The sequence below is a fragment of the Setaria italica genome, chromosome II, assembly GCF_000263155.2.
Source record: "Setaria italica strain Yugu1 chromosome II, Setaria_italica_v2.0, whole genome shotgun sequence".
In the NCBI taxonomy this organism is placed as follows: Eukaryota; Viridiplantae; Streptophyta; class Magnoliopsida; order Poales; family Poaceae; genus Setaria; species Setaria italica.
In genome coordinates this window covers 29,243,685-29,254,777 of record NC_028451.1, presented here as the reverse complement: position 1 = coordinate 29,254,777, position 11,093 = coordinate 29,243,685, and the positions used below count along the sequence as shown (strand labels likewise).

General features: G+C 43.2%; 2 protein-coding genes across 2 annotated transcripts; one reads left to right on the top strand and one right to left on the bottom strand.

The window, feature by feature from the left end:
* Positions 1-447: 447 nt before the first annotated feature.
* Positions 448-1,875, bottom strand: LOC101781666 (protein ELF4-LIKE 3-like). Its single transcript, XM_004956678.3, has 2 exons — positions 1,262-1,875; positions 448-1,083 (listed from the first exon to the last, which is right to left on the bottom strand). The coding sequence occupies exon 2, from the start codon at positions 1,034-1,036 to the stop codon at positions 632-634; it is 405 nt and encodes a 134-aa protein (XP_004956735.1). The 5' UTR covers positions 1,037-1,083; positions 1,262-1,875; the 3' UTR covers positions 448-631.
* A 2,389-nt stretch (positions 1,876-4,264) lies between these two features.
* Positions 4,265-10,926, top strand: LOC101781273 (AUGMIN subunit 5). Its single transcript, XM_004956677.4, has 10 exons — positions 4,265-4,837; positions 5,649-6,194; positions 6,612-6,753; positions 7,295-7,471; positions 7,951-8,160; positions 8,491-8,676; positions 8,982-9,141; positions 9,574-9,778; positions 9,989-10,121; positions 10,323-10,926. The coding sequence occupies exons 1-10, from the start codon at positions 4,386-4,388 to the stop codon at positions 10,473-10,475; spliced, it is 2,364 nt and encodes a 787-aa protein (XP_004956734.1). The 5' UTR covers positions 4,265-4,385; the 3' UTR covers positions 10,476-10,926.
* The last annotated feature ends 167 nt before the right edge of the window (positions 10,927-11,093 follow it).

Here is an 11,093-nt window from a genome sequence, read left to right as displayed (position 1 = left end):
GATGTCTCGCCGTTTAGCCTCCATCTATGCAATTAGTTTTATAATTAACTCATATTTAGTCATCCTAATTAGTCTCCAAATATTCGATGTGACACGGACTAAACTTTAGCTCGAGGAACCAAACACCCCGTAGTTAATACCCCATCCCTTCCAAATTATAAGTGATTCTAACTTTCTTGGAGAGTCAAAATATATAAGTGATTCCAACTTTCTTGGAGAGTCAAAATATATCAGTACTAATATTCATGTACTAATATTCATGATATAAATAAGTACTATTAGTTTATTTATTAAATATATTTTCATAATATATTTATTCGGTACTCTAAATTTTTGAAATTCTCTCTACAAATTTAGTCAAAATTAACTTAAAAAACTAAATTTTTGGAATTCTCTCTACAAATTTAGTCAAAATTAACTTAAAAAAGTTAGAATGACTTATAATTCTTTTGAAATGATTATAATTTATAATTTGGAATGGAGGTGGTACACCCATACATCATCATGTCATCCCATCCCCGGCCAAATCGGGAAAAGAAAAAAGGTTTCCAATTCTACCTCTCTACCCCCCTCAGAATTTTTCCCGACGGAATCCTAACGCGGAGCGAAGGCGCCGCCGCCGCCGCCGCCTCTACTGCTGCTGCTGCCCGGCGCCGGCGGAGCGGGGCCTCTTGGGGCCGCCCGCCGCGGCGCCGCCGGCGGTGGCCTTCTTGGCGGCGACGGCGCGGGCGAAGGAGCCCGACAGGTCGCCGTAGAGGTCGACGACGCGGGCGATGTTGGTGTTGAGCTCCCGGATGAGCGACACGTTGCGGGTCAACCCGTCCGCGTCGCGGGTCTCCTGGTTCTGGCTGATCTCCTGGATCAGCACGCGGTTGTGCTCCAGGATCCCCTGCACCTCGCCGAAGCTCTTCTGCAGCACCTGCGGCAGCTTCGCGCCGCCGCCCGCGCTGCTCCCTGCTCCGACTCCGGCGCTGCCGGCGCCCGGCGCCGCGGCCACGAACGGCTCCCCGCTGCCGGCGCCGCCGTCCTCCTCCATCGATCCCCTCTCCCAGCTGTCCGCGATGCTGTTCCCGCTGCTACTCCCTGCGACGCAATCAGCAACCACGGAATCAATCAATCAATCAATCGAGAGATTCGAAAATCCTCCAGACAAAAAAAAAGGAATACGAGAAACGCTCGAAGAGATCGCGCCGGCAGCCGCGATTCGGAGAAAAGATTCGGGGCCGGGCCGAGTAGGACGGTGGGGGAGCACGGAATGTACCTCGGAGGCGTCAAAGATCTGCCGCGGTGGTGGGCACTCGTCGTACGGGAGGATCAGGGCCAGAGGGCGATCTTTATAGGCGAAGCGGAGAGGTGGCCAGGTGGGAGAGGGAGAAGAGATTTTGGGGAAGACGGCACCGGCGAGGAATCGGGGGGGCGCGTTTCCGACGGCGTGTCGACGAGATCCCTCTCGGCGTTTGGGTTCTTTTCCCGAAAAGCGCAGGATTTTTGGGGAAAGCGTCGGAATCGCTCACGCTTGACCGCCGGGGGCACCCTGGCTCGGCTCCGCGGATGATCTGGCGATACATGTGGATCCGGCCGTCCTCGGAGATTTTTCTTTGCCGTGGGGACCTCAGGCTCTTCACCATGCCGTGCACGCCCGGTTTTGGCTTGGCTCCCACTGCTGTTGGTGCTTCGAGTGCCCCGTGATCCAGCCATTCAGAGGCAATGGTGCATGAGAGCATCTCCAATGTCAAAACTCGAGGTGGGTGAATAGACAAGAGGAAAGATATGGTTGATGTTGTGAGATTTGGACATCTTAGACATATAATTTGGGCGCAAAAATCGGAGTACGATGGTGTAGATCTTGTACTTGAGAAATAAATTATTAGAAGATAAACAATCAAAATACGGTTATATCATGAAGCAAGCAATTAAAAGCATAGAGATCAGAGATCGGAACACGGCGACATAGAGATCGGAACACGGCGATATAGATCTGGTATTTGGGAAAAGCAGATCGCGAAATAAAACAATCAAAACATTGAGATCCGAATACCACAATGCGGATCTGGTATTTAGGGAACGAATCCGTGACATAAATGAAGGTTTGATAATTATACGGGTAAATGGAAATCAATAATACCATGATTTATTCGAAGCCACCATGGCTGGGGTTGTGGCTCCTCCTCAGTTGCACCTGCTCTTTGCTCTCGGCGTTGGGTCTCTAACCCTGACCATAAAAACTTGGACCTGCGACGATGCTTGTTCACATGCCATCCTTTGAGTTGGGGCGCCATTTGCCGCTCCAAGGCAACAGTGCTGCAAGAAAACCCTAGTTGAACGAAAAGGGGATTGAGACCGAGTTAGGGGATGGAAGGAGAGGATACACTTTTATATCCCTAGGCCGTGTATAAGAACTCTAACTAAGGTGGGCCGATAGGCCTTAGCATATTACTTAGTGTTGGAATGTCGAGGAATATGGCCTACTGGCTTAGTCGGCCCAAGTTTTAAAAATGTTCTCTAATTTCGATATTGGCATTATATTATGCTTAGTACTAGTCTCGTCACGTCAAATTTAATATAAGCTTTTCATGAGCCCGTATTTGGATCATAGGAAAATAATAATAAAATAACTGTGAATTGGTGGTTCTTTGCACTTTTCCAAGGTCAAATGCCTTTACTAAAAGGTAGATAGATTAAACAAAGTTGAGCATATATGGTTACTTTTTAATCACAATTTATGTAATTTTATCTAGGATTATTGGCAACCCGACAATTGCTAAGTGCATGTTTGGAAACCAACTTCGGACATCATATTTTACCGCATCTAAGGTTATGCTAATTTAAGTTTTGTTTGGCTGTAGCCACAAGTAAACAATGTATGGCAAGTTTCTCTTTCTTCAAGCTTGATCCCATACGTCAATGATTTAGAGAAGTATGACAAGATTCTCCTAAACTATCTAAAATGTGGTAAATAACTTTAGACATATTTGACAAGAAATTGTGATAAATCCTGACAACCTTAGTTTACCGAAGAGATACTCCCTCCATTCCAAATTGTAGATCGTTTTAGCTTTTTTAAGTTTATGGATATTATTATGCATCTAGATATAGTGTAGTCTAGGTGCATAATAATATCTATGAATCTAGACAAGTCAAAACGATCTACAATTTGGAACGAAAGGAGTAAGTCCTAGTTAGCTGCTAGCATATCAATCTCGTGATTACCAGCTATATGAATATAGAGTCAGAGGCTCAACATAGTGTAAATGCACACTAGAGGTTGCATTTCTTGGTCAAGGGAAACTTTATCAAGTATACAATTATAGCATGGTGGAAAAAAAATATTTCTACCAAGAAGCACAAAACTGCATGCTTTGTAGTTTTAGAGTAAAAAACATAAAAGATCTGTCTCTTCTTACCAAATGTTTAGACATCTAAACCTTACATTTAGATCAAACATGGCTTTAGTCTTATCTCTTTCCATCTTTATTGGTCTGTTTGCGTGAAGGTAAATCCTCATCATGCTCTCCCTCACCGCTGTCACCTCCCATTGCCTTGTCGCTTTCTTCAACGAGGACATCCCATACTTCTCCATTTTTCTACAAATTTTTCTCAATTCTACACATTTCCATCCACCACCATCCAAATCACTTGGTAGAGCCACTGCCACTAAAGTCGCCACCCTCAACTACCCCTCACATTAACCACTAGGAGATGCCACTCATGTTGACCTTTACCACCCCTCTACCTTCATAAGGAACACCCATGCCGCCTCTTGAAATACAATCCTACCTCTTTTCTTCCTCAACCATGAGATTAGATTGTATTCCTGTAGTTTTTGTAAAAAAAATTAAAGCAAGCACTTCTCACTCTAAAACTATAAAAAGACTCTAATCCTACCATTCATAGGTGACATGCATGTTCGCTAGACCTAAGTCATTTGATGTTGAGGAAATTTGAAATCTAAATAATGCTTGCCATCCTGATGAAACATGGAGGACCATACTATTTTCCTATAAAAAAAGACACTGCTATAACTAACCTTTTCTTAACCTATGATGGATATGGAGTACGTAGCTTGTGGGACTGTTAACAATGCACAAGTGGCATGGAACATTTCTTCGATGCTCCACCGGCCGTGACACTGACACGGGTGAGACACCCGTCCGGCCGTCCCCGACTACCAAACACAGCCGGCCTTCTCCGACGCCGTTCCGTCATCCCGTTCCGTTGCGCCGTCCTGTCCAGCGGACAGATCCAAAGCAAGCTTCGGAAAAAAAAGGTTTCAAAAACCATTCCCACTCCCTCCCTCCACTACCCACCCCGCCCCAATCCCCTCGCCGCATTCCACCAGATCGAGCGCCGCCTGCCTAGGGTTTGCCCCCCGCCGGCAGCGAGCGATGCCGGCATCCTCCGTCTCCGGTGGCAGCGGCCCCGGCGGTGTCTCTCCGGACGCCATCATCGAGTGGCTGCAGGACGAGATGGGGTACCCGTCGGCCCCGCCGGCCCCGGAGCAGCTCCGCAAGATCTGCCGGGGCAACATGATCCCCGTCTGGTCCTTCCTCCTCCGCCGCGTCCGCTCCGAGCGCACCGTCGCCACCGCGCGCAGGAACATCCTCGTCCACGGCGTCGCGGCGCGGCGGGCGCGGGAGGGCGGGGCGATGGGGGCGGGAGCCGGCGACGCCGCGGCCAGGGAGGCTGAGGCGAGGGAGCGGGACCTCGCCGCCGAGGAGGCCGAGCGGCTGCGCGGGGTCGTGAGGAGGCAGCGCAAGGAGCTCCGCGCGCGCATCGCGGAGGTCGCCAGGGAGGAGGCCGAGCGCAAGCGCGTCCTCGGCGAGCGCTCAAATGCCAGGTACCTAAAATCATAGCGGAATTACTCGATTCGAGCGGGTGACTAGCTGCAGTTGGTCACATTGATGCTAGCTTTCAGTTTTGCAAGCTTGCTAAATCTTCTGATAGAAATTGCACAAAAGATGTATGGCCTCCTGACTGTTAACTATTTATTCCACTAATAGCAATGGTGCAGGCTGCTCAATATACTGGTATGGTTGCTTGAAAGCTGACAATTGCGTTTCTAGTTGTAGTTTTATAGGAATAGACTATGCTATGAACAAAGGAGTTTTCAGAGAGATGAAATCCAGAAGACTGGTGCATGTCAAAATTCCACTCTACATGATCTGCTCAGTTTACCACCAGCCTAGATGTCATTAGATGTTCTTTCATTAGGAAAAAGCACGCTACCATTATATTCCTATCAACTGTCTAAATCTGAAAATCAGCAGTTGGGCACATACCAACATCTGATGACAATCTCTTTGATATTTCTTTTATGTTTGTTGCAATAACAGGTGAAGACAGTCATGGTAGTAAGCCTGCTGTCAGGAATGCCTGAAAAGTAGTACCTATCTCTTAACATGTAAAAAAATGTTGACATTTCAATTCTGGCACACAGAGGCAGCTGGCATCAACTTTTGTGGTAGAGTTGTTTTATGATCAGCATTAACATGATGCATTTGAAAAATGATAGCGGTACTGACTTTTTGTTTCTCCATTCATGCTTAGCAGTTTCACTTATCTATTTATCATAAATTGGGCAAGTGGTGGTGATGCACAGTAGCAGATCTAGAGTAAATGACAAGTTTTTTTTTTGGTATAAAAAACAGGCACAAGCAAGTTATGCTCGAAGCATATGAACAGCAATGTGATGAAGCATGCAAAATATTTGCTGAATACCAGCGCCGACTGCATCAGTTCGTTAACCAAGCAAGGGATGTGCGAAGGTCAAGTATAGGTGTCTCTGGAGCTGCAGGTGCTGTTGAGGACATGCAATTGCAGAGCGATAGAGAGGATCTTTACTCATCAACTATCAAAAGCAATAGGTTGCCAGAGGATCTTGTAGAAACTGCAGGTGAAAGGAGCATTCGAAAGGCATGTGAAACTCTAGCTGCAGATATGATTGAAACGATTCGGAGTTCATTCCCAGCATTTGAAGGGAGTGGCATTAATTCAAGTTGCCAATTAGATGCAGCAAAACTGGGTATTGACTTGGATGGAGAAATACCAACAGATGTTAAAGCTGTCGCATTGGATTCCCTAAAGAATCCGACCTTGCTTCTGCAGTCAATCATCACCTACACATCACGCATGAAAACACTTATACATAGAGAAACAGACAAGATTGACATACGTGCTGATGCAGAACTGCTTAGGTATTACATGCCTCATTTATCTTATATTTTTTTTACTGTATCTAAATAATAGACATGAAAAAAGAGTTACTGTGTAATTTACTTTTTGTGGACACACAGTGCTGATTCTGCAGTAGAATTCTTGATGCTATAGTTATGTGCTCATGAGTGAGATCATAGATTGTATTATATACATGAGTTGATAGAGTTTTAATTGGGAAATTATTTACTTTTAGCTTTTGAATATTTGTGTCATTTATTTTGGTGGGAAGTGGACTATGGTATTAATATTAACTTGAAACTTTAAACTGAAAATGTCACATATTGTCTGTTGCTTTTTGTTAGTCAATGTGTGTTCTTAACTGAGTTGCTACATATACATGAGCTGCTTATATTTTTCTGGGTTAGATGTTAACCAGATATTCATCTTTTTCCTAGGTATAAATATGAAAATGAGCAGGTTATTGATGCTGCTTCAACTGATGCGAGCTCACCCTTACCGTATCAGGTGTATGGCAATGGGAAGAATGGATCTCAGTTGTCAACTCGAGGAACGTATGACCAGCTACTAGAAAGACAGGTAGTTGTTTGTGAGGTGTTCTTGTTGTTCTGATTCTTATGAGGTGTTTTGATGCCCTATACAAAGCTTATTATTTACCCTCTACCTTTATAGTTCTCTTCTGATTCCACACTTGTTTTTATGGATGAAATAAGCACATTTACATTTCTGTATTATTTCATGTCATCTATTCTTCGAAACCAGAAGTTTCAAGTTGTCTCTTAGAACTAATAATATTATTTCAGCCTGCTTTATTTTAATTGATCTAGACATTCAACGTTCCTGGTACCGAATTCACTTTCTAAAAGTAAAATTATTGAAATGTTAGTAGCTGTTGCTTTATAAATACTCAATTCCTGTTAGGAGAAAACATAATCGAAACCTTATAGTATTATGGTGTTTGCCTACCTCTTGCACACACGAAAAAAAAAGAATTTCGTGATTTCATTTAGCTCTTCTTTGTCCACTTGGTGCACTAACATATTGCATTGTGCCTTTCATACAGAACCTCAATTAGCACATGATGCTAACGTTATCTTATTAATCACATTTTGCCTTTCAGAAAGAACATGTTCAGCAATTCTTAGCAACAGAAGATGCTTTGAACAAAGCTGCAGAAGCTAAAGCTCTAAGTCAGAAGCTATTGCAACGCCTGCATGGCACCATTGACATGGCAGGAAGTAAGAAGCTGCCTACTGGGAACAACTCACAGAATGTGACCAACAGTAGGCATTTAGAGGTACTCTTTTGGAAGTCGCATCCTACAGTGAAGTCAAATTTTGTGCTCCTTGATAAGTAAAATGGTACTTATAATGCCTATGTTTTGGTAGGAACAAGAGTAACATGTGCACACTTTGTCTGAGATGTACAACTTGTTGTTCCAGTTTCAGTGTCTAGCAGTTTGTGGTATCAGGTTACAGAAAAAAGAACCATTTACTTGTCTTGAGCAGTGTAACAATGCAATTTCATTTTAAACACCTTGCTTGTTATAGAACATAACAAATACAAAGCTAAATGCATGCACCAAAGCAATTACATGTAAGGTGAGTAGGTGACTCATGGAGGTGGTGAAACTTCTGTTTGAATGTTTGTGCTTGCTGCTTCTAAGTTCCTTTATTATGCGGTCTTCTTTTTTCACTTTAGCATATGTAAACCAAAAAAAGAAACTTTTGAATAATTAATAGTCTTTTCCTGATAACATAATCCACCTCATTTTAGCTGGATGTTTGGGCCAAGGAAAGAGAAGTTGCGGGACTAAAGGCAAGCTTGAGTACACTTACATCCGAGGTACAACGTCTGTATAAGTTATGTGCTGAGTGGAAGGAAGCAGAAGATTCACTGAAGAAGAAGTGGAAGAAAATTGAAGAATTTGACGCTCGTCGGTCAGAGCTGGAGTGCATTTACAGTGCTCTTCAACGGGCCAATATGGTTAGTTGCAATCTTGTGGCTTTCTCTATCAATTCGAGGGTACAGGCTTGAACTTAGGAATGGAAGTCAAGCGCTGTTGCTTATTCTTCCCAGTACAGGTGGCACTGAATATGGTGTTGTAATGAGCTTCAACCTATTATTTGCTTATTCCTACTAAGAGTTGGGTATTTGATTTGTGATTATAGTGGTTTGCAGCTTATAAGTTGTAGGAACTATGCATAAATGTGTTAGTGGCGGTGGGGACTCATCGGGCTTGGTCTTAATGTCAGTATTTAATCATCAAATACAATTAGTTAATTGCTATGTTGACATCGAATCTTTCTGATATAGGATGCGTCAGCATTTTGGGAGCAACAACCATTATCAGCTAGAGGATATGTGTCAACTACGATCATCCCTGCATGCAATGCCGTGGTAGGCATGTCTACGAACTCAAGGGACCTCATAGAGCGAGAATTAGCTGCATTTGGCCAGAGCTTGGATAATAGCTTGTGCAGATTGCCAGCAACTCCTCAGGTTGGTAACTCTATATGTTTAAATTGATTGCTTTTGTTTTTCAAATAATATCTGTCTGCTATGTTCCTATATCAGTTCTCATTTATATCGGCTTTTACCTGAACGAACTGGATAAGCATGAGCCACTAGACATATGGTAGATACTAGATAGTTTGCAGTTCTCCATATATTCTCTTTGTTATGTCGCTGCCATCACTATCGAAACATGTTCAACATTCAGTAAAGATAAATGCTTCCATCTGTATCTCTGTACATCTCCATTATTATATTTGAGTCACCATTTTGCTGATGTTTCCATATTGTAGGCCCTTTTGGAGGCCGTGGGTTCTAGCGGTGTGACCGGATTAGAAGCACTTGCAGCTGCAGAAAAGCATGCAGCTTTGTTGACCGCAAGAGCTGGTGCCAGAGATCCGTCTGCTGTGCCATCTATATGCCGCATCTCTGCTGCTCTTCAGTATAATTCTGGTATGTTCAGTGCAACTGGTGTCGTTATATGTTTTTGGTTCAGAAATACATATGCTGGTCTTTTATGTCATAAATCAACTACAGCAACAACAACAACAAAGCCTTGTACTCCCTAGCAAGTTGGGGTAGACTAGAGTTGAACCTACATGAGCCACAACAAAATTGGTAAAATGCATACTCAAATGAAATCATATGTAACTGTTGTTGTATTATAAAGATGATGCGCACAAGAAATAAAAAAATGTACCCATCTTTGTGTTGATATTGTTCACAGCAACTGAAGGAGAAGGTATTTTGATATTTTCTTGTACCTATGACTATCCCTGCGTGCAATATTTATTTTGGCACACGTGACTTGATCAACTTCTTACTGCATGTGTGACTTGATTCATTAACTGTGTACTCAAATGTTTCCTGTATCATGATTAATAGTTTCACCAGGTACAGAAGGCACAGATTCTGGCTTAGCTTCAGTATTAAATTCCCTGGAGTTCTGCCTGAAACCTTGTGGGTCTGAAGCTAGTATATTAGAAGATTTATCAAAAGCTATCAACTTGGTGCACACACGGAGAAATCTTGTTGAGAATGACCGTGTATTGCTGAACCGTGCACATCGTGCTCAACAAGAATATGAAAGGTACATTGTATTCTCCCTCTGTTTTTTTTAACAGTAGCTACGTATTCGTCCAGTCAGAAACTGATTTAATGCAAAGGAGATATCTTCTCTACTGCATTGTTTACTCTATTATTTCAGTCAGAATGTTTTATTCGATCTCAAATAAATATATTTTCCATCTCACTGCACATTTCAAAGAATACATACTGATATGCCATTTCTTTGGTTTAGAGTGGCCAACTATTGCCTTAAATTAGCTGGTGAACAAGAAAAGGTGGTGAGCGAAAGATGGCTGCCAGAACTGAGAAATGCAGTTCAAGAAGCTCGAAGGTGTTTCGAAGATTGCCAGCGTGTTAGGGGCCTGGTAAGTGAATAATAGCTTCCATTTGCATCTCTGCGGTTATGCATTTGTTTGTCCACCAGATCGTCAAGTCAACCTGCCTGTTACCTAGCGACTGATCCATATATTAGATCTGTTGCCGTCTTGCCATTACAAACCTGTCTGTCCTGTGAACCGTACTTGCCATACAGTGAACTCATGTGGCCATGCTTTTGCAACCTCCAGGTAGATGAGTGGTACGAGCAGCCGGCAGCGACAATCGTGGACTGGGTAACGATAGACGGGCAGAGCGTTGGCGCCTGGATCAACCTTGTGAAGCAACTGCACATGGAGATCTCAAGACGGACGCTTGCCATGTCGTCGGTAGGCGATGACTGAGGCAAGCAGCTGCGACTGCGAGCCCTGCGACTCTTATTCTTCGGAGGCTCGGTTTGGTTTGACGCTGAGATATCTGATGTCAGCTCGACAGCTTTGTGCCATTGTAGTTTATGCGCTTCTTCTTTTTGGGTTTGGCTTGTAATTAGCTAATTACATGTGCTTTTTGTATGTCGTCATGTGTTCAGTTTGCCGCCCTGTGCATAATACGTGTTAGTTGCGAATGGTTTCAGTTAACACGCGCATCTCGATAGCAATAGGAAGAGGCATCTGAAAATCGTGTTCTCTGCTACCTGGATCGGTGCAAGGGTACCGCGGAATCTGGCGCTTCTTGTAGACATGGGCATTTCTTTCAAGGAAAAAGCAACAAACCTCTTCACATGCATCCACATTTACTCTCCTTTAGAAATGTACTCAATCCATTCGATATGTAAGATGTTACAGTTTTGTTCTAGGCTCGACTTCTCTGACTTGTAACTAAATTTATAAGCCAATGCCTACAACATCAAATTAATTTCATTAAATCTATCATAAAGCATGTCTTGGTAGTGTATTTATTTAGTATTGTAGAATATATTTTTTCCCTAGACTTGATCAAATTTTAAAAGTTTGATTTAAAAT

Bases quoted from the DNA above. Each gene is read 5' to 3' on its own strand.
- LOC101781666 (XM_004956678.3), bottom strand. From the start codon at position 1,036: ATGGAGGAGGACGGCGGCGCCGGCAGCGGGGAGCCGTTCGTGGCCGCG.
- LOC101781273 (XM_004956677.4), top strand. From the start codon at position 4,386: ATGCCGGCATCCTCCGTCTCCGGTGGCAGCGGCCCCGGCGGTGTCTCT. The intron at 6,195-6,611 runs GTATTACATGCC...TCTTTTTCCTAG, and splicing joins GCTGATGCAGAACTGCTTAG to GTATAAATATGAAAATGAGC. The intron at 8,677-8,981 runs GTTGGTAACTCT...TCCATATTGTAG, and splicing joins GATTGCCAGCAACTCCTCAG to GCCCTTTTGGAGGCCGTGGG.